Here is a 23914-nt window from a genome sequence, read left to right as displayed (position 1 = left end):
CAGGATTTACTGTGTGCTGGATGCTAGGAATATGAATTTGACTCACATTCTGAGTTTGACTTGGGTTTGTAAGTATAAATCATAGTCTAGTGTGATTGGTGATAGAGACATATCAAAGGTGATTTAGAGTGCAGAGGAAATTGGGAAAAGCTTTGGAAGAAGTGCCTTGGGTGGTATGTAGGATTTGAGTTAGGATACTTTTTAGGTAGAGGCAAAGAGGTGAAGTTTCAGGTGATCTTTGGAGATTGCAGCATTCTGCTGAAGTATAGTATGTGGGAGGTGTGGAGGAAGGTAGGGGAAGAAAATAAACTGCACTCTAGGAAGTCTTTTGCAGATGCTGGCCCTGAGTTATGGCAGGATTACAGAATTAGTTTTGTGTATCGGTATGGGGGATCAGTTGGAAGAACGGGCTTAGGGACTGGAAGACAATCTGGGAGGCTGAGACAGTAATCTAGGTGGAAGATCAGGGTTTTTGAGTTGGGTTATGGTGATAAGAATGAAAGGATGCAGTGGGATTTACGATATATTTCACAAGGTTCTGTTTTCTTCCTGTGAAATTGATGCTGAAGGATCAGGATTAGGGGTTTTATTGGTGACATTTCTAATATTTGAAACAGCTGAAAGAGTTTCATCAGGTTAGATTGTCCATTCTTGTACTTAGACACTGAAAGCATCGATGGACATGTCTCAGCAGTATTTCATATTTGTTTGTTTGTTTATTTATTTATTGCTGGTACTGGGGTTTGAACTCAGGGCCTCACACTTGCAAGGCAGGTGCTCTACCCCTTGAGTCACTCCTACATTCCTGAATCAGTATTTTTTCATTTGAAAAGTTATTTGAGGGCTGGCAGAGTGGCTCAAGTGGTAGAGCTGTCTTCCTAGCAAGTGTGAGGCCCTGAGTTCAAATTCCATATCACCAAAAGAAAAAGAAAAATACTGTAATTAGTAATAATCTGGTAGTTTGCCAGTGTTTTTACTCAAATATCGTGATATGTGATAGTAAATAAAATTTCAAATAATTGTGCAGTTGCAAACTTTAACGGATGTCTTTTTGTTTTTTAGCTAAACAGTCTTATTTTCCACGAAAATATGATGCTAAATTCACTGACTTCAATTTCCCTCCTAATAGAAAACAGAAAAAAAAGGTATTTTTGAGATGTAGAGTGTGACACGTTGGTCCTTTTGTTCTTGTTTCTTTTTTGTTGTTTGTTCTGTCATAACTGTCTCCATGGTTTATATCCATTACTGAGCCAGTAAGCCAGTGGAACTTTGTTATAAAAGGATCTTAGCTATTGGTAAAAACCTCAAGCAAAATTGGTTTAAGAAGTAAATGGATAAATTGTAGAAAAATAAAACATTATTTCAATACAGAATCAGGAGTAAAATTGAGAATTATGATTACAAATAAATGTGTTATTAAACTTAGATAAGTTTAAAGAATTGCTAACAGATTGGCAGGTGAGGGATGGAACTTTGGGAGAAGAATAAAAGTCCCGTTTTTTTCTCATAAAGTGGAACACAAATCTTTGTTTTTCATAGTCTTTTTGCTTTTTAAAATAGAAGGAACTTTTAAGAACAGATATGTGTAGAAAAAAAGATAATTTAATATTAAATTTAATGTTTCTAATTGAAAATAGTTTGTATCTACTCATACTGTATGCATAAAATACTGTTTGAAACTCATTACTGTTCTATATTTGTTGTTTATCTTAATCCATGGCAGAGCCTCAATTTTTTTCAATAGTGGGTATTTGTCATTTTTTAATTTTTTGTGTTTGGTGATACTGGGATTTGAGCTCAGGACCTCACGCTTGCTAAGTGGGAGCTCTACCACTTGAGCTACTCCACTAGCCTTTGTATTTGTCATTTTTGTGGGAGTCTTTTTTTAAATTTTTTTAATGAGGAACGGCTCTTGATTATACTTCACAAACCTAATACTGCATTAAAACAGCCTTCCTTTATTCTAACATAGCTCACAGATAGGGTCTTTAAAATTAAGGTATATAAATAATACCATTAGTTTAGAATAAGTTGAGTGCTATATACAATATGAAATTAATATCCTCCATTTTAACATGAGTATATAGCTTATATGTACAATATTGTGCAAATGTAGTTTATTTATTAACAATCCTAGCATTAAAAAATTGGAGACCACTTCCTATGTAGTTTATAGTCTAGTTTAGTAATCTTTTTTTACTTTATGTTTAGGTGTGGAAATATCAAATTGTGAATCAAAGAACAACTAATCTTTATCTAAGTGATTCTTTTTGCCCCTTCTGTGATTTTTTAAAAGAAAATGTAAATATTTCATACATGAATAGTTCATATGTTTTTCCTAAAAGATGAGATAGTGTTTTTACCTTGAAAATTTATGTTTAGATCCTTTGGTGAGATGCTGTTTTTACCTTGAATATTTATGTTTACATCCTTTGGACATGTGCTGTATTAAATCTTAATTAGTTTGCCAACTTGAAATCTACAAATAGTTTGTATTAGCTTTATTTAGATTTGTTTTTTTAAAGTCATGGCTGGCTTTTGCTAAAAATAAAAGAATTATTCCTTAATTAGAAATATATTCAGAAGTTTCCCCCACATATGAGGAGTATGTGAAAAATCCAGTATGTGTTTCTAGAAGGATAGTTATATTTATTATTGCCCCAAAGATTTTTCATCAAAAGCCTAATGCCTCTTTGTTTTTGTTTGCAGAAAAGAAAGGAACCAGTTTTTCACATTTTTTGTGATACCTGTGATCGTGGTTTTAAAAATCAAGAAAAATATAACAAACATATGTCAGAACATACAAAAGTAGGTTTTCTTGCTTGACCTGAATTTGTATAGCATAATGGCTTTTTATTTGTGTTCTTGATAGAAATTTCAAGCTTGTTTCCCTTACAAGTTTATAATTTTCATAGAAATATTTGATGAGTTGACAAATGGGGATAGTGAACCTGAGGTTTGCAGTTTGAGAGTGGGGAGCCCCTGCTTTAGGGAGAGGTAAGATGGCAGCACAGAAGGAAGGTCTGGCAGCTCTTTGTATTTGGTCACAGGGCGGGACTTGCCCTCCTGTTGATCTCTCCACCTTTGTGAGTTCTTTCCCTTTAAGGCTTCCTTGATCATTTACCACACTAATTTGCCATAGCTCTTCACTCTCTAAGGATGATCCATATTTTAAGTACTTTAAATTTTTTAGCCATTTAGAATTTTTAAAAAGTTAAGAAAGAGAATAGCCAAGGCAATACTCAGTCAAAAGAACAATGCAGGAGGTATCACAATACCTGACTTCAAACTATATTACAAAGCAGTAGCAATAAAAACAGCATGGTACTGGCACAAAGACAGACATGAAGACCAGTGGAACAGAATAGAGGACCCAGATATGAAGCCACAAAACTATAACCAACTTGTCTTTGACAAAGGAGCTAAAAATATATGATAGAGAAATAGCAGCCTCTTCAACAAAAACTGCTGGGAAAACTGGTTAGCAGTCTGCAAAAAACTGAAACTAGATCCATGTATGTATATCACCCTGTACCAAGATTAACTCAAAATGGATCAAGGATCTTAATATCAGACCACAAACTCTAAAGTTGATACAGGAAAGCGTAGGAAATACTCTGGAATTAGTAGGTATAGGTAAGAACTTTCTCAACGAAACCCCAGCAGCACAGCAACTAAGAGATAGCATAGATAAATGGGACCTCATAAAACTAAAAAGCTTCTGTTCATCAAAAGAAATGGTCTCTAAACTGAAGAGAACACCCACAGAGTGGGAGAAAATATTTGCCAACTAGACATGAGACAAAGGACTGATAACCAGAATATATAGAGAACTTAAAAAACTAAATTCTCCCAAAACTAATGAACCAATAAAGAAATGGGCATGTGAACTAAACAGAACTTTCTCAAAAGAAGAAATTCAAATGGCCAGAAAACACATGAAAAAATGCTCACCATCTCTAGCAATAAAGGAAATGCAAATTAAAACCACACTAAGATTCCACCTCACCCCTGTTAGAATAGCCATCATCAGCAACACCACCAACAACAGGTGTTGGCGAGGATGCGGGGAAAAAGGAACCCTCTTACACTGTTGGTGGGAATGTAGACTAGTACAACCACTCTGGAAAAATATTTGGAGGCTACTTAAAAAGCTAGACATTGATCTACCATTTGATCCAGCAATACCACTCTTGGGGATATACCCAAAAGACTGTGACACAGGTTACTCCAGAGGCACCTGCACATCCATGTTTATTGCGGCACTATTCACGATAGCCAAGTTATGGAAACAGCCAAGATGCCCCACTACTGACGAATGGATTAAGGAAATGTGGTATCTATACACAATGGAATTTTATGCAGCCATGAAGAAGAACGAAATGTTATCATTCGCTGGTAAATGGATGGAATTGGAGAACATCATTCTGAGTGAGGTTAGCCTGGCCCAAAAGACCAAAAATCATATGTTCTCCCTCATATGTGGACATTAGATCAAGGGCAAACACAACAATGGGATTGGACTATGAGCACATGATAAAAGTGAGAGCACACAAGGGAGGGGTGAGGATAGGTAAGACACCTAAAAAACTAGCTAGCATTTGTTGTCCTTAACGCAGAGAAACTAAAGCAGATACCTTAAAAGCAACTGAGGCCAATAGGAAAAGGGGACCAGGAACTAGAGAAAAGGTGAGATCAAAAAGAATTAACCTAGAAGGCAACACACACGCACAGGAAATCAATGTGAGTCAATGCCCTGTATAGCTATCTTTATCTCAGCCAGCAAAAACCCTTGTTCCTTCCTATTATTGCTTATACTCTCTCTACAACAAAATTAGAGATAAGGGCAAAATAGTTTCTGCTGGGTATTGAGGGGTTGAGGGGGAGAGGGAGGGGGCGGGGGCAGGGGAGAGAAATGACCCAAGCCTTGTATGCACATATGAATAATAAAATTAAAAAAAAAAAGTTAAGAAAGAAAATCATTGGTCTCAAAAATTCTCTTTTCATGTATAGTAATGCCTCTCAAGTTTAGAATTTAAGAGCATTTTGCAACATTGACGAAGTCATGCTTTGACTCAAGTAGAGAAGTAAATAAGATGTGTGACTATACTATTTACATTGAGAATGCCATTCCTTTCTAAATAGAACTCTGTTTTGAAGTGATGTCTGTTTTGCTTTTAACATAAGAATGAAGTAATACTACCACACAGATGGGATAACTATGTAATATACCCAGATTGTATCTGTGTATGTATAGTAAAGTAAACTTAATGTGCAAAGCATTAAATTGTCTTTTTAAAAAAAACTCTTGCAGTGTCCTGAAGTGGATTGCTCTTTTAGTGCACATGAGAAGATTGTCCAGTTCCATTGGAGAAATGTAAGTTCTTGTTTTTAAATCCTTTGCCCGGGGAGCGGGAGGGGGTGGAGTGGGTGGTAAGGGAGAGGGTGGGGGCAGGGGGGAGAAATGAACCAATCCTTGTATGCACATATGAATAATAAAAGAAAAATGAAAAAAAAAAAAAAATAAATCCTTTGCCCTTTTTTATGTAGCCTAGTCATAAGTAACATTCTTGGATTAATTTGTACTTTGTAAGGAAGTTTTACATCTTTTGTTTAATTTTACCCTCATAAACAACAATGTAAAGTGAGTAAATTAGCTTCATTTAACAGGTTAAAAAAAAATTGTTCAGGGTCTTAGAACTAGACTTGAGCTAGACTTTTTTTTTTTTTTTTTTATCGTATTGGGGTTTGAACTCAGGGTATTGCCCTTGTTAGGCATTTTGCAACTTGAGCCATGCCCCAGCCCTTTTTTGCTTTAATTATTTTACAGATAGGGTCTCACATTTTTTGCCCAGGGCCAGCCTTGAGCTGTGATCCTCCTATTCTCTGCCTCCCTTATAGCTGGGATTGCAGTTGTATACCACAACACCATTCCTTCAGAACTGTACTTAAGTTTCTTGACTTCAACTTCTGTGGTGATTTTTATACTGCCATGCTACTTAAAATCTTATGTCTGCTCATTTCTTTATTTTTGGTTGATAAGTCACTCATTTCAGTATTTCATGTAAATTGAGAAAATAGGTTATACATCTACTGTAACCAAAATTATGTTACTCCTTTTTTCCCTGCCAGTAGCTTTACTCCAAATACATGGAAAATGATTCTTTCTTTTAAAGGAAAAGTTATATTATTATGGATGGATAAAACATGTTCACTTAGTTTTAAAATTGCTTCTGCTTATAAATTCAATGTTGGAGGTGAAGTCTCCCAGGTAGTCCAAAGTGTGCAGTATGTCCTGATGCTCAGCAGGCCTTTTCCCCTAGATGCATGCTCCTGGTATGAAGAAGATCAAGTTAGACACTCCAGAGGAGATCGCAAGATGGCGGGAAGAAAGAAGAAAGTGAGTAAAGCGCTTACAGCCAGTAACTTCCTCCTACTGTCACAAGGCTGGGAACTTAAATAATGACAGTCTGGCCCCAATGAGTAATGTGAAAAGGGAAATGTCTTTTATAACATTGCGAACATTTCACCTGGGATCACCAGTACTGCTTTTGTTCTTTAGAATCAGTACATAGTAACTTTGAGAATATTGTTACTTGATGGTTTAAAAATACAATTTTTATTCGAGTACATAAACTTGATTCCCTTACAATTTAGATACTAGGTATGGAATAAGGCTGTAAGATACATTATATGAGACTATTAGGAAAGTAGTTTTGAGGACTTACTAGGAATTCCCCACTTAACAAATGTTATCATAATGGGACTCTTTGATGTCACCTGTTAGGTGTTCAGTAAGGCAATAATGGGTGGGTAATTTTATTTAAAAGTATGCAATACTTTGTTGTGTTTATTTTACTTTTTCAAAACAAAATTGGGTGAATGGTAGCTGTATGCTAGATAGAACAAGATACATGCCTGCTCTTAGCTATTAAAAGAACAGGAAATCATTCCTATAATTAATGTTTGCAAAACTCAATCCTTACCATATGACTTGTGGTTTCCTGCTTATTAGGGAAGAGAATTTATTTGATGTAGAATATACTTATGAAAAAATCCAACTAGGACTATATTTTACTGTCTTCTGAGTTTCTTCATCCTGAAGCAGAAGACTAGGGCAGGACTGTTAAGAGTGATCGGGTACACATTTGAAGTGAAATACTGTTCTCCTAGAATTAAAAAAACAAGGAGAGACTGAGATAAAATTAAGGAAGTTATTCTTAAAGTTCAAGAAAGATACTTAAAACTGTTTTGACTAGCAGGTTATATTTGTATTTTGTTCAACTTAAATGTCTTCAGTTTAAGTCTAATTATATAGGTAGTAATGTGTCAGATGTATTGTGCTCTGAAAAAGTCATCTTTTTTTTTTTAAAGCTTTAGAGGTAATTTTGAGGGAAGCCAGCAGAAACAGAAAGATTCAGAAGCAACTGGAAACATAGAATTCAGTAAAAGTTAGGTAAATATCAGCTATTAGGGCTGGGGATGTAGCTCATTGTAGAGCACTTGCCTAGCATGCACAAGACACTGAGTTTAATCTTTAGAAACACACACATATACAAATCAGATATTAATACTATGTATACAGGAAAGAATTGGATGATGGTGGAGAGGAATTTAATTTTTAGCAAGCACAGTCAAGGCCAGTCAGCATGAACTTGGTGGATGTAACAATTTCAGGAATATCTTTGGCTAACAAATCAAGTAATCTAGGCTACCTGGAGTAGGCTATACTAGAATGCCTTTTCCTGTTTATCTCTCTGGTAAAATCTTATTTATCTTCTAGGGCCTGTTGTAATAGTAACCTGACTTGTTACTCTCACTCTTCGTTTCCGCTATTACAGTGCTACCAGAGTGCCAGTCTGTAACAAAAGGAGCTTGTACCAGAATGTAAATCTATATATTCCTTCCTTCAGTGAGAAAGTCTTGCTAAGAAAAAAATGTTGGATGAACTAAATATTGTGCTTAGTAATATAGTGGGTTTATACTCTGGTATAAGATTGTGTGGATCATCTGCCAATCTTACACCTGAGTATAAACTACCCTGAAGCATTGTTTACTACCTCTTCTGCAAATGTTAGCTTGATGATTCAACTTCCAGTAGCATTGGTCACATTATATTATAATTGGCCCTAGTCTTAGACATTTTTGGTTCTTCTGTATTTTGTACAGTACCTGGAATGTAGCATGTGGAGAATACATATTTGTTGATTGAATTACTGTTAAATGGTGTATAGTGTACGAAGAGTGAGCCTTGACAGTGATAAGGGTGCCTTAGGCAAGGTCAAACTAGAAGTTGAAGGAGTGGAAACCATGAAGTAATTTGACTTACTGAAGAATTTTGCTGCACTGGATATGAAGCTGTTAGCCTTCTCTAGGTGGCTTCTTCATAAGTTCAGTTTTGTTTCGTTTTTCCCTCATGACACCACTCCCCAAATATCTGGGGTTTCTTTCTTTTTTTTTTTGTTTGTTTTCATTTGCTTTGTTTTGCTTGTTTTTGTTTTTGTTCTTATGTGTTGGTTGTATCTTTTTCTTGCTGTTTTGCACAGATGAATAAGCAGATAAGAGTTAACTCTACTTCCTGTCTGATACTGAGTTTTGAAGAGCTGACAGTGATAGTAACGATTACATCCCTGCTAGATGGTATGGAAGTGGCCTAACTATTAAGGCACTAGTTTTATTCCCTGCTACTTACCTGATTTTGCTCAGTTGGAGGCTAGTGCAGTTCAGTGGTACTAACCCCTTTTCTAACGGTTTCTTTTGAGGTAAATGGCAATGGTTAATAGTAAGCAGTGACTATAAAGCAACTAAGAAGTTATGTAAGTAAACTAAATTCTTGTTGAATTTTTCAAATTTCAAGTTCACTTGAAACAATAAGAAAGGTTTGAAGTGACTTTTTGATCTCCCAACTTTGGTTCTTTTATCCCTAGTGATCGTATTAATTAACTCATCATTTAAATGGTGAAACATAGGACTACTGTTAAATTAATGGTAGCCAACTCCCATGACTATTCTGCTATGTAGCTGTTGTATTCTCCCATAGTCCTCTACTCTTCCTCTCAGCTTGTAAGAGGAAGAGGACCTCAACTGGTCTGGAAGGTTAGGGTTTTCCATGACAAAGGGAGGTGGAAATAAGGGGAGCCAGTAGTGGGCAGACAGAAATTGGCATGTTCAAGGAATTACTATTATAGGTAAGAGATTTAAGAAGGTGCCACTTGTGGGGATGAAGACAACTGGTGGATATAGAACATTTAGGAGATGAAAATGGGCAGTATTTGGTGACTGAGTGGTTATGAGGTTGAGAAAGAAAGAGGTTTTGAGGAGACTTCCAAGTTTCTGGTCTAAGCATCTCAGCAAAAGGTGGTGCTTATTACTGAGATAGGGTTTGGAGGTGCTGATTTTGGACAGTTGAGTATGAAGAGGTCCTGAGACATGTAGTAAGTATACTTGAAGATATTGAGTAGGTTTTGGGTCTCTGGTCACACTGGTTAGAGATACATTTTTTATTGAATTATGAAACAGTGAATGTAGAAGAGATTCTCACAGAGAGAGAGTATATTGAAAAGAGAAGGTAGCAGAGCATGAATTTTGAGCCTTTCCAACAATGAAAGGCCTAATAGTAAAAATCAACAAGACAGCTGAGTGGGAGCCAGAGAGGCAGAAGAAAGAGGATTATGACACGTCATGGAAGTCACTGAAAAAGGAGAATTTCAAGAAGGAAGATAACAATTAGTAGTGCAGATTGCTACTGAAAGGTCAAATGAAACAAGAACAAAAGTGACTGGTTTTGTGAAATATGTAGTGCCTCCTTGATGGGTATTCCAGATGACTACTACTTCGCCTTTCTTCTTGACTTTCCTGCCATCTGTCTGTACTGCTGTCTTCAATTCTAACAGCCAGCCCTAGTGATTCTTAACAAAGAGGGGTTGCTTTTGCCACTGATCCATGGCACATTAGATGCTGCAACAGAAATGTATGTATTTGAATTCATTCAACATCTTTTTACCTTTAGATTTTCGGTGTCCTTCACCTCTATGCAGTTTTAGCCACTTACTTTCATGGTCATTCATGAAAGTGATTATTTCCATATTTTTTACTTTAAGAAGTGTTTGTTCTCTGCCAGACTTATTTATCATATCTCACGTAGGCCTTTAGACCTTTTGACTTCCCAGTTTTGCTTCAGCTGTTAGAAAATCGTAATCTTTTTCATCTTTGAAGTTCTGCTCATTACTCTTAGCCCAATAGAAATCCTGCCACCTTTGGGGATGTTTTTTCTCATACCCCTAGAAGAGTGTATTGCATGTCTTTGAATATGGTATCCCTTCTCTGCCTCTTTAGTATAAATGTCCCTTTTCTCACTGGTGAGCTATTTTGCTTTTTTTAAAAAAATATTGAATAAATTGTAAGCATTAGACAGGTAAGGACATCTTTTACATTGTTGTTTTTATCCAGCGATACCATAGATATAAGGGATGCTTGTAAATGTTAATATATGTAAATGGCATTCAAGATTATTTTTATTATGGCTGTAATTCTATTTTGGAGGAATCTTGCAGACTCTTGTATTTGTAAACCATGTTTTGAATAGTAACTTGTTTTTAGAGAAGTTGGCAGAAATATGTTGATCTGATTAATGATTATGATTGGAAATCAGTAACATAACTAATAATACTTAAACTGCTGTGGTTTTGAACATCACATTCTCATCACACTGGACAGACCCCTGAGACAAACCAAATTGATCTGTTTGAAAGCATTGCTTCTAAAGTAATTTTTCCCTATGTGAATGTGAACTGTGCCCCCTTGTGGTTTTGTGCAACAGTGATTAGAAGAAATTTCTACTGGCTAGGGAAACTTGAGAATATTATTACTTGCAGATGAAGACTAGCTTAGGGAGCATGTGTTTATATGAAATTCTTTGGTAGAAAACTAGTTTGATTTTTAATGTTATCAAGAAATTTCAGCAGCCTTTGAATAAAGAAATTATGATCTCTTTGAGAAACTTCTTAACAAAACTTTAGCTTGAAAATCAGAGGTAAATGTTCAGGGAAACATTTTGCTATTTATGGCCAAGGTCACAAAACCAGACAGGAGTTAACTCAGGAGTCAAAGTCAGGAGAATCACCAGCCTGGGCAAAAGTTAACAAGACCCTATTTCAAATTGTAAAGCTTTCCACTAACAACTTGCCAAAAACAAAACAGAGCATGCGTCCCAAAAGATGAGTCTTTGTTAATTCCTGACCTGTAAGGTACAGATGCTGTAGACTTGGTATTACAGAAAATGAGTGGTCAAGTTGTTTCCAAAACCTTGCTTTTAGGAAGAGGAGCATGCCTTACAGCAGATTGGGAGTCCACTAAGTGGAGTAGTTTTGTAATACTTGTTTCAGCTGTCACTATGGCTCAGGAAATCTTTGTGTCCACAATGTATTCCAAATTCTAGCAGAGGCAGTCCTCTCTTTAATAATTCTACATCTTTTTGAAGTTCAGAAAGACTTTGAAACAAAAATAGTAGCATAGTTTGTGCTGAAGCGGTTGTGTTTCAGTGAGAGGAATTGTGTTTTATAGAAAATAAGCGTAGAAGAGTGAGTAAACGGGTAGTAAGTAATTAAGAGAATAGATGAAAGTCGAAGAGAGTAAGTGTGCCTAGAGTGGTGTGTGCTGAGATAGTGGCTGGCAGTTTTGCCCTTTGTGGGCTCTGTAGCTCTTAAGGGTCATCACTGGAGACTTAAGGTATAGTTAAGGGAGAAGTGAAAGGGGGGGAAGAGGAGAAAAAAGAAACAGCATTTGGTGTCAGGCCAGTTTCTCTTAGAATATAGAGGGAAGAAAAGTGGTTTTAGCAGATAAGAATTCAGAAAAACCAACTGTGAAAATGTTCTTTGACACAGTCTTTGTAACTTCTTAACATCTGTTCTCTGATAGAGATACTGACTGTCACATCTGTACATAATTGTGCAATCTAAGACATAATTTATTATTTCAAATATAGTTTAGTAACCTGAACTGTATACTTTACCAAAGCTCTTGACCTTCCTTTTTCCTATATCTTAGTTTTATGTTGGTTCTTTGGGGCTTCTTGATTGTTGTTTGTGTGTGCAAGTAGGTGTGGTATTTCTGCTTCCCGTTTTGTGGGGGACAGTTTCTAGTACCTTTCTTTTCTCTAGTTTTTAGCCTCTGGGTAATGTGTGAGTAAGATGGTATAAATTTGGCCGTGGATTTGATTAGTTTTGGTGCTGACAGATAGCCCTTTGGAAGGGCTATTAAAAGATTGCTTATTTTCAGGAACATGGTAATTTAATCTGCAGGAAGAGAAGGTTAGCTCTTTTAAAAGGCTTCCACCACAGCCATTTCCACAACATCTTCGATGTCTTATTTAGGGAATTTTCTTGTATCTAGCCTATAATCCACTTGCTATCGCAAATATGTAAATTCTTTACCATTGAAAAGCACATATTTCGCATCTCCCTACTTGTACATGGTACACTGTAGTCAGACTATATTGTCAAATACTAAATCATATTTTTAAACACATGGCCCACTGTGTTAAAGGTCTGTAATAGTCAGACCACAAATAGTGAAGAAACACAGTAGGAAAAACAAGTGAACTTGAGAGTTGTGAAGGGTGTTGAGTAGCCGTGAGTTCCATGCCTGGCCACTGTGGGGCCTGTGAAAATAAAATCATCACTGCTTTTCTCATTGTTTGCTTCTGCATATTCTGTCTTCAGCTTGAGAACAGCTCCATCCTTTCTGTAGGACTATTTTATTGTCACTTCTCATCCACTTTTAGAGGCTGTAAATAGTTCCTTTCATCTTTATTCAGAGGTTTTATTTTCACTCTTAATTATCTTTGAGTCTCTTCTGAATTCCTTCCAAGTTTTATTTTTCCTCAGCATTCCTTTTCAACAAAACTGATACAGTGCCCTGAGAATATCTGGTCTTTTTTTAATATCAGAAGATTTTACACTCATACAAGTGCTAGAGTCCAATTCATATGACCTTAGATTGTGTTTGCTTTTTAAAAATAGAGTCATATGTTGCTGACTGGCTGTCAGATTTTTATCTCGTATGACCTTGATGTTTTCCTCTCATGTTTATATATAGCTTATACCTTCGTCATCTTTTGTTTATAGAGGTTATTTTTCTTGGCTGAGCATATTGCTTTGCACTGTCCTTATTGAAATTCATTGCCTTTTTCCTGATTAGTTCATCACTTATCCTGTATCATTACCGTTCTTATCTTCCAGTTTGGGTAACCCATAGGCTTCATTCATATTCTGTGCTATTTTAAGTTGATAATGTAGATTTTTTTTTTTAAGAAGAAAGTGGAGAAGTGTCCTGGAAACAATGGTAGAATACAATTTGTTGATGTTTCTCAAATTTTCTCTGATGAGTGGCCAGTTTGAATCGTGAGAACTGTGTTCCCCTCCTTTCTTTTTTTTATACTATACGATCTATCACCCTCATCATCAGAGTTTAGGGCCTGCATCTCCATACAGCTGTGCCAGGAAACAAAGAAAGCAATTCATCTTGCACATTGCTGTCAGATGTAATCTTAATCACAAGCTTGTACATATCTCTTCCCCTTCATAACTTTGCAGCTTCCCATAACCTGCTGAGTTAAATACAAACTTTAGTATATTACCCAAGGCACATTTTGGAGTGAATCTCTCTTTCCAGCCTATAACTATATTATGTTTCATACAAAATTATTTCCTGAATATCTCTCATGTTTTGCGCTCTTCTTTTTACATCTGTTTAGAACACTGAAGCTTTCTCCTCTGCTGCTTGTTAACACCATTTAAGACCATTTCTCTCAAGCCCCTTTCTTTGTGGATTTTTCCCATTTGGGTATAATCTTTCTCTTCCACCCCACAAATCTTTGTACTCTTTTGCCTGTTTATTGTATTTTGTCCTAGTTACAGCTCTTTTTGTGGTTTTTCTGTCCTTTTTATTACACTATATTAAAATGACCATCTCTCATTTTGGGAACTTTGAGTGCATCTAGCATATTTTTGCAAAAGAAGTTGAACAAATTATTTCTTAAAATATTTGTGAGCATATGCCAGATAGACAAATTAGACCGGTTTGAGCACATTATGTGATATATTTGATTTAAATTCTAGCATAAGCTCCTTATTTAGTTGCAAACTGATAGCAAAATTTGTGGATCAGTAACTGGTCTACAATTTAAGTAGCCTTGTCATAGTCTACGTTTTCTCCTTCTTAAACACTAGAAGCAATTTAAATGATTTAATGTTATTAAACAAAATTTGCTAAATTTAGCAGTTGCTACATTGCTTGAAATTGTACTCTAAAAGCCTTTTAAAGTTGTTTTTTTTTCCTAAAAGCCCTTTTGTAATTAATTTTTTATTGTTTTCTAGAAATTATCCAACTCTGGCCAATATTGAAAGGAAAAAAAAGTTAAAACTTGAGAAGGAAAAGAGGGGAGAAGTACTGACAACAACACAGTATGGGTAAGTTCCTTAAATTGCTTTCATTTTCAATGCTCATTTTCACCAAGTATACTTACAAGTAATAAAAAGGAGCAAAACCCAAAATCTTAAAATCTCTACATCTTCACTTCTGAAGCCTTTGTTTTTGTAATTGTTTTACTTTTAAAAAATTCATTTATATCTTAAATATTACCCTGTAGTCATACGATTAAAAAAAAAAAAAAAATGTAGTGAACAAGTCCTTTCGGTCTTTGTCTCCCAACCAGTCTTCCAGACACAAGCATCCTCTGCACAGCATATAGAGGATAGATATACTTGTTTTTTTCCCTTCTTTTGTTGATATTCTTTTGCACCTTTTTTTTGTTGTTGTTATTGTTTGTTTTATTAGCATATTATAATTGTACTGAGGGAACATTGTTGTGACATTTACAAAAGTACTTACAATGTATCTTAGTTAGATTCAATTCACCCACTCCATCTTTCTCCTTTATCCCCAGCCCCTCCCAAGAACAGTTTCACCAGGTCTCATTGTTCCATTTTCATACATGAATATATAGTACTTCCATCATGTTCACCCTCCTACCCCTCTCCTTATGCCCGCCCTCCTCCCACTGGTACCAACCCCCGGGCAGACTTGTTTTACCTTCTTACCTTCCTGTCCTTCATTTTTTAAAAAATACCTTTTTGTTTGTTTATGATTGTACCTTGCTTTTTTTAGACATTTAACATTTTATTTGGAGATGCCTCATTTTGTAATATATAATAAACCTCTAAGGATGTTTAAGAAACACAGGGATGTCCAACAGTATTTTTGGTTTCTGTTTTAACCAATTTCCTGTTGACAGATATTTAAGTTCTTTGCCACTTACTAATAAAAAGTTATTGTTATGGCTCTTGTGCATAGTATATTTTACAGAAGTATTTCTGGGGATGTATTCCTACAAATGGATTTGCTGAGTCAAAAGAAATGTGTATTTGTAATGCTGACAAATGCTGCCAAATGTCTGTCATAGAAACTGCATGAGTTTGCTCTCAGCAGCAGTAGATGAGACGTTTTCCCTACTTTCACTTTCACTAAACTTTTTAGAATTTTTCCATTTTCTTTACTTTTTATTGACCTTGGAATATAATTAAGAGATACAAATCTTTAACGTACAATCTAATGAAGTTTACAAACATGTAACATGCACACACATACACACACCTACACATCCATGTGACCTCCACACAGTTTAATATACAGAATGCCTTAACCTCATAATGCTCTCTTATGCACTCTGCTGTTCAGTTCCTTCCCATAAAGGCAATCCCTTTTCTGACTTCTGTCTTCATAGATTTATTGCGCCTGTTCTTAGAATTACGTAAGTGAAATAATATAGTATGTATTCTTGGTTGTTGATTTCTGTGGCTCAGAATTATTTTGTGAGGACTAGCAGCATGGCTTAAGTGATAGTGTGCCTGCCTGGCAAGGGCAAGGTCCTGAGTTCAAACTCCAGTACTGAAAAAAAAAATTGTGAAATTTATCTGTGGTATATGTGTAATTGTGACATGTTTCATCCTTACTGCTATATGGAACTCAGTTGTGAGAATATTTCTCTGTTGATAGACATTTGGGTTCTTTCTAGTCTGGCTTATTATGAATAAAATTGTTATGAAGTTCTTTTACATGTCTTGTGGACATTAATACTGATTATCATTGATTATACACATAGGGTAGGTTACATGGTATCCATATGTTTAGCTTTAATACTTGTGGCCAGTTTGCCAAAAGTGGTTGAACCAATTTATCTTATCGTGTGGGTATTCTCTTGTGAAGTACCAGTTCAAGTCTTTTTTTTGGGTGGTATTGGGGTTTGAACTCAGGGCTTCACACCTGCTAGGCAGGTGCTCTACCACTTGAGCCACTTTTCAACCCTCTTCTGTGATGGGTGTTTTTGAGATAAGGTCTCATGAACTTTTTGCCTGGGGCTGGCTTCAAACCACAATTCTCCTGATCTCTGTCTCCAAGTAGCTAGGGTTATAAGTGTGAGCCTATAATCAGAAGCACCCGGCTTTTGATCAGTTTTTAATTGGAGTTGCTTTTCTTGATTGGTAGGCGTTATTTATCTCCATATGCATTTTTTTTTTTAGTGGATTGTATGTATTACAGTTACATCTCTCAATCTCTAGCTTGCCTGTTTACTTTAATGGGTGGCCTTTATTTTCATACAACAATAAGTAATTGCTCAGGCATTTGGGGTCAGCTGAGTAAAGAACATCTGATCTTGACAAGGCTCAGTCACAGCTGGGGGCTGGTTGGCTGATGGCTATCCTGCCTAGGCAGGTACAGTTTTGGTGCTCTTTATTCTTTTGTGCAGATCCATCTAATGCTGTTTTCCTTCTGTCTGTAGTACTTTAGTGCTTCTTGTAGAGAGGGTTTGTTGGAGATGGCATCTTTCAGCTTCGTGTGTCTGAAATGTCTTTATATTTTAACAGTGCTATAAAGATGTTATATCATTGTCTATATAAATACCTCTTTTCTTTTCTCTTTTTTGCAGTTCTGGGGTTTGAACTCAGGGCCTTCACCTTGGGCCACTCCACCAGCCCTGTTTTTGTGATGGCTTTTTTTTCGAGATAGGGTCTCTTGAACTATTTGTCTGGGCTGGCTTCAAACCAGGATCCTCCTGGGCAGCTAGGATTGCAGGCGTGAGCCACTGGTCCCTGGCTGAAATACCTCTTTCTCTGTTCTTGTTTTGTTTTTGTTTTTTTCCAGTACTGGGGATCAAATCTAGGAGCTGTGTATGTTAGACAAGTGCTCTACCGTTGAGCTACGTGCCAGCCCCCATTTAGATTTTCTCTGTCCCTGGTTTTGAGCACTTGGGTTATCATGTGCTTGGATAGTGTTCTGCATGTGTCTTGTACGTGGGGTTTATTGAGCTTCTTGGCTTATGATAGCTCTTATCAATTTGGAAAAACTTTGGCCATTACTTCTTCAAATATTTTTTCTCTACCTCCCTCTTTTTCAGAAATTGCAATTGCGTGGTAGGCTTCTTAAAATTATTCCATTATTTATTGATGCTTTTTCCACTTTGTAGATTTCTTTGCTTTTTTTGGCATCTCATTGTAGTTTCTTTTGTTACGCTTTCATGTTCATTAATATCTCCTGTACAGCCTTTACTAATCTTGTATGAGTATATTATGTCTCAATGCATATTTTACATTTTTAATCTCAGATGTTTACTTTCCTAGAAGTTTGATTTTAATGTTTTATTAATGTCTTCCATGTCTCTACTTAACTTTTTAAACATGTGAATGCAATTATATTAACTGATTTTAATTTTTCTCATTGGTCATGTTTTCCTGCTTTTTTTCATGCATGGTTATGTTTTATTAGATACTGGAAATTTTTACTTTGTTGGATACTGGATATTTTTGTATTCCTTTAAATGTTCTTGAAGATTCTTGTTTTGAGTTGTTTTGGTTTTTTTGATATACAGCTAAGTTACTTAGAAACAGTCTGATCCTTGTTGGATATCATGAATAGCCAGAGCAGAGTTTAATCTGGAGCTAACTACTTCTTGCTGAGGCAAGACATTTTTGAGTATTCTACCCAATGCCACTTGAATTATGAAATAAAAACAGATACTATTTATGACCCTATGTGAAGATTAATTTGATGCTATTACCTCTAATCCTTTGGGTGGTTCTTTCCTTAACCTTGAGTAGTTCCCTTGCATGTATTTTCTGATCAGACTTTTTCTAAATAGTTGGAGTCTCTCTCTAGCTTCTTCTGGTACCTTCTGCAAACTCTACACGTCTTATTTTCTGTTGACTCAGAGCTCAAGTTCCTCAACTAAGGGACTTTACCAGGTTCCATGTGGGTTGCCTCTTCTGTGGTCTGGAAATACTCAAGGTAGTAAGCCAGAGCAATTGTAGAGCCCCACTGTTCATTTATTTCCCTACTCTAAGCCATCATTGTTCTTGTTGCTTGATATCCTTTGTTGTAGGAACTGTTTCTGCATTTTGCCTAGTTTTGGGGTGGTTTCATATGGAAGGATAAATAAGGTTCCTGTTAATTTGGCCAAAGTAGAAGTTCTAAATTCAGTCTTTTTCTAAATAAAAGTTCTTAATTTTCATGAAGTCTGATTTATCAGTCTTTTATGGTCAGTGCTGTTTGTATTTTGCTTATGAAACCTTTGCCTATCCAAAGGTCTTGAAGCTACTTCACTGTATTTTCTTTAGATTTGTGCTTTACCTTTTCCATTTATGTTTAGAATTAATTATTGTATATAGCGTAGAAATTGAGGTCCTTAAATTATGAATTGCAGTTCATCAAGTACTAAATGTTATACACCATGCCACGAGTTACCAAAATTAACCTGAGATAGCAGTATCAGACTAAATAAATGTTAAAGCAAAACATATTAGAGATTAATAGAGATATTTCATAATGTTAAAAGGATGAATGCAACAAGAAGATGTAATAATCTTAAATCTATCTATCTAACAATATAATTATAAAAGAAAATATCTGACTGCCTCAAAGGAGATAAATGAACAAAGTTGAAGCTTTTACAGTTCTCTCTGTAGTTATTAAGAGATAGTCTGCAGTATTAGAGAAGATTTGAACACAACCAACTTAATCTAGAATATTACTGCACACTCAACAACTAAAAAGTACACATTTTATCAAAAAGATCACAAAAGAATGATACATATATATATATATGTTGGTAGTATTGGGGTTTGAACTTAGGACTTCACACTTGCTAGGCAAGTCCTCTACCACTTGAGCCACACCTCCAGCCCATAATTATCCATAAATCGTAAAGGTTTGAAATAATGTAAAACAATTTCATTCTGACCAAAGTGAAATTCAACCAGTAAACAGTTATAAGAAGACAGCTAGAATATACCTTAAATGCTTAGAAATTAAGCAGTATACTTAAAACAGAAATTACTAAGACATTTAAGAAATTAAAGATCAGAATTTCTTTGTTACGAAAACTAATTAAGAACCTTCCTACAAAAAAAATTTTAGGTCTTGATAGCTTTGCTATCAAATTCTTCCAAACATTTACAAAGCAAATACCCATCTTAGAAAAACTCAACATGTTGTTTTAAGAGTCTAATATATATTATCTTGTTATCAAAACCTCATGAGGACATTACAATAATAGAAAATAACAAACAGTGTGTCTGTGTGTGTGTGTGTGTGTGTGTGTGTGTGTGTGTGTGTGTGTGTTTCTTTTGTTTTTTTGAGATAGTCTCGCTGTGTACCCTGTGCTGGCCTTAAATTTTTGCTTCTCTTGCCTCAGCCTCCCCAGTGCTGAGATTATAGTCAGCAAATATCTTCTGATCAAAGAGACAAAAATTCTAAACAAAATGTTAGCCAATCAAATCTGGCAATATGGAAAAAAGACATACATTAAAACCAAATGAGGTTTATTTCAGGAGTTTGCTGTTTGAAAATAAAATGTTATTTATCACAGTAAAATAGTGAAGCAGTAAAATGATGTTAACTCTATGCATAAGGAAAGTAATCGATAAAGTTTAAAAACTCTTAAAGTCAGGAAATGAGTAATAGAAAAAAACTTTGTTTAATATGAGATATATACCAACACTCTGTAGTCAAATCATACTTACTGGTGAAATACTGATTACTTTACCCTGAGATTGGGAACAATATTATTACCATACTCCTAATCAAATTTAGCCTATAATAACATCGATAATTTTTAAGTCAATTATATTTCTATAAGCTATCAAAAAAGAGTGAAATTTTAAAAATTACCATTTATAATAGCATCACAAATACCTTGTAATAAATCTTAAAATATTTGCGAGACATTTAATGAAGTTTATAAAATATTGCTTAAAAAATTAGAGATGTAAGTAAATGAAGGGGTGTGACACGTCTGTGAACAGTATGGCAACGCAATCACATTCATTCTGCTGCAAATTGAACATAGTCGAAATCATAGCAAGGTTTTTTTATTTTGGGAGGGGACAGAACAGGGATGGGAGACTGCTAAGCTTTAAAAATATATGAAATGCAAATAATCTGTTTTTATTATTTTTACTGTTCCTGTGTTTCGGTGGTACTGGGATTTGAACTCAAGACTGCACTTGCTGTTCAGGCACTCCACCTCTTGACCCAAGCCCTCAGTCTAAGTGACTTTTTTTGGGGGGCAAAGGATGTAGAACATCTAAGAAAGCTTAATGAAGATAGTGTGATAATGGCCAGGAATAACTAGATAAGTAGAATAAAGTCCACAAACAGATCCACCAGTGAGCAGTCACCTGATTTATGATAAATGTGGCAATATAATTCAGAGGGAAAAGTACAGTGTTTTCAATAAGCTGGTCCTTTTAAATGTTTTGTGCCTATATTTAAAGTGTGTTGCCTGCCTTACTGTACTTTCTCAGTGAAGTCTTAATAATCACATCAGTTAGGTTCATTCTAACTTATTCTTTGTCAGTTAATACCTTAACTATGAGAATTCTAAAGCTAGCTGTGATCAGATGCTGTTAGGAGCAGTATGTAGGAAAGGTGTCTGTGAGTGGGAGCCCAAAGGAAGTGGCATCTCTTCATTATTCTCATGGGACCAGTGGGTCAGAGGCAGAAAATGTACCTACTTTGCCTCAAAGCAGGATGCTGTTGAGTTCTTAGGTTGGCATCTGTGGATGGGTATTACAGATTGGGCCATAATAATTTTTGCTTTCTTCAAAATTGTGTGTATACATTGCACAGCACACCCCATTTTCAGGGAGGTGAGAATGTACAGCTGAGAATGAATAACGTGGTATATTATGAGATGTTGTCCTTTTAAAGTTCTACTGTAGACTTCTCTGGCTTTGGGAACCACTGAATTTCTTTTATTTTGGTCTCTAATGTGCTAGACTATAGTTGATCAATTTAACTTCTAGGTTTCTTTTGCACTTAGTAGTCTTTTTCAAATTTTTTGTGAAAAAGCCAGTGTCTTTTATACTAAGAATTGCATTTTTTCTTACTCCAGCAAGATGAAGGGGATGTCCAGACACTCACAGATGGCAAAAATCAGAAGTCCTGGTAAACACCACAAATGGAAAAACAATGCTAGACAGAGCACTGTCATCTCATCAGTCAGTCACTTCTGTGATTCAAAGCCTAAAGGTCCACCTGAGGCAAATGCAGATCCTCTTGGCGCCTTGATAAACAGTGACTCTGGTAAGCAAAACAGGAAGATAACCTGTAGAAAAGTGCATAGACAGTGAGGCTGAAGTTGATTACCCATAACCTTGTTTGTGGAAAGTTTAATGGCAAATGAATATATGTAGAATGATGCTTGCATTTTTGTTTTTAAGAAGCGTATCTTGTGAAAAGCCTCATCTAAGAAGATCTTTTTTGAGTCTTGAGGGTGGTGCATAGAGAATGCGTAGGATGCTATGGGAGGAAGATTGTATTTGTTGAATAATTTCCAAAGCATGGTATAATATTGGGAGTTTTTTTAAGAGAGTTTTGAATTGCCATAGGTATAAATTGATTTGGTTTGAATTTTTTTCCCTTTACCTCCAAAGCAGTAATTCTATACAAGCTGGTATTATTTATGTACCTAGCACAAGCATAATCTCTTTGGACATATGGTATTAATTTATTGTATTTTTATATAATCTTCCTCAGAACAAAAAATATATATGTTTACTCCACCTTTTTAGCAGGGGATGGTACTGAGGTATGAACTCAGGGCCTTGTGTTTGGTAGGAAGGTACTCTACTACTTGAGCCATGCCCCTTTATATACATTTATAGTTTATCCTTTAATTCCATCTAGAACTTACAGGACAAGTGAGTTTGCCTACATGTCAAAAAATGAGAGCACCAAAATATTGCTATCACATACATATGCATTCAGTGTCTGAAACTCCATTTCCCCTTCAAAAAAAATGAAAATGTGTGTGTAAAATATTTGTAGTGCCTTCCCCTCCAGTAACATTGTAAAGCTTATCTCATTGCATATGCTGTCTGCTGCAGAAGAAAAAGGCTATTAGTGAATGGACTGATGTTATGGTGTAGGTTTGATTCTAGACTCTGTTCTGCTTAGATGGCAGTTGCCTCCATGATAATCATATGGGAAGTTACTGAACTTTCAGATAGCAAGAAATGGGGTGATAACTAATTCATGGATAATTTCGGATGGAAAAGGGTCTTGGCACAAGAAAATATTGAGCTAAGTATAAGATAAAGTTTAGTAGGAGTAGTAATGTAATAAATTACCTTAACATCAACTAACACTGTAAATGCACTTACTATACTCCAGGTGCTTTCTGTATGTTAGCTCTTTTCCTTATAACAGCCTTTTCTATAGGTGCAGCTACAGCTATCCCTTTAGAAATGAGGAATAGAGACCTAAGTAATTTACCTTAGCCATAGTGCTATCTGGTGGCAGAGCCAGGTTGTGAACTGATTAGTCTCAAAAATATTGTGAGAGTCTGGCATACTTGAGATGTTGGGAGAGAGTTTAGAAAAGACACTTTCTTATCCTTACAGAGAGCAAGTAGGAGGCAGATGATATTTTCACCCATTGCTGAGTTTAATTTTTTTTCCCTTCAAAAAAAATGTAAGAGAGAGGCTGGCAGAGTGGCTCAAGTGGTTAGAGCACCTGCCTAGCAAGTGTGAGGCCCTGAGTTCAAACCCCAGAGCTGGGAAAAAAAAAAAAAAAGCCCACACACTTCTTCAGATTTGCAATATGTGGCCTTGATGACCAAATGTCATCTATACCCCAAATATAAACTTCCTTGGTGTTGAAATACTTAAAACACAAATGTGTAGACTAGTGTTATAATCATAATGGTACTAATTTGAAAATTATGTAATTATTTACTTGGTGTAATTTTTTTTTTTTTTAGTGGTACTGGGATTTGAACTTCAGGCCTTGTGGTTGCTAGGCAAGCACTCTACACTTGAGCTATGCTCCCAGTCTTTTTCTTTCTTTTTTTTTTTTTTAATCATACTATTGTTATACTGGGGGTGGTACACTGTGATATTTACAACAGTGCTTACAATATATCTTAGTTGAATTCACCCCCTCCATCATTCTCCTTTATCCCTCTTTCCCCCATTCCTGGAATAGTTCCAACAGGTCTCATTTTTCCATTTTCATACATGAGTACATAGTATTTCAACCTCCTACACCCTTTCCTTATATCCTCCCCCCTTCCAGTGATACCAACCCCAGACAGGACCTGTTTCACCTTCCTGTCCTCCATTTTAAAAATAAAGACATTTTTGTTTTAGATAGCTATACAGAGAGTTTCATATGACATTTCCAGGTGTATATATATTGTAGTCCAAATTGGTTCATCCCCTCCATTTTTCTCCTTTCTACCTTAGTCCCCTTCTTATGGTGATTTCAACAGGCTTAAAAATTCTATATTCATTCTTGTACAGGAAATATATGACCCGTAGTCTCATTCTATACTTCTTTCTCCCTCTCCCCCTGTTCCTGT

The 23914-nt window shown here is 35.7% G+C and overlaps 1 protein-coding gene across 2 annotated transcripts in view; it reads left to right on the top strand.

Annotated features, from left to right (window-relative positions):
• The window catches only part of Nufip1 (nuclear FMR1 interacting protein 1), a 50813-nt gene that overhangs the window by 1702 nt on the left and 25197 nt on the right, over positions 1 to 23914 (top strand). For both annotated transcript variants that reach the window (XM_074043354.1, XM_020183388.2), the window contains exons 2-7: positions 1063 to 1145; positions 2710 to 2808; positions 5315 to 5377; positions 6324 to 6400; positions 14376 to 14468; positions 21446 to 21636. In XM_074043354.1, coding sequence (XP_073899455.1) covers positions 1063 to 1145; positions 2710 to 2808; positions 5315 to 5377; positions 6324 to 6400; positions 14376 to 14468; positions 21446 to 21636 — 606 coding nt within the window. The remainder of the gene's footprint in view (positions 1 to 1062; positions 1146 to 2709; positions 2809 to 5314; positions 5378 to 6323; positions 6401 to 14375; positions 14469 to 21445; positions 21637 to 23914) is intronic.

Source organism: Castor canadensis, chromosome 10, assembly GCF_047511655.1.
Source record: "Castor canadensis chromosome 10, mCasCan1.hap1v2, whole genome shotgun sequence".
Lineage (NCBI taxonomy): Eukaryota > Metazoa > Chordata > Mammalia > Rodentia > Castoridae > Castor > Castor canadensis.
Note: the sequence above shows the minus strand (reverse complement) of the source record. Positions and strands in the feature narration are given on the sequence as shown.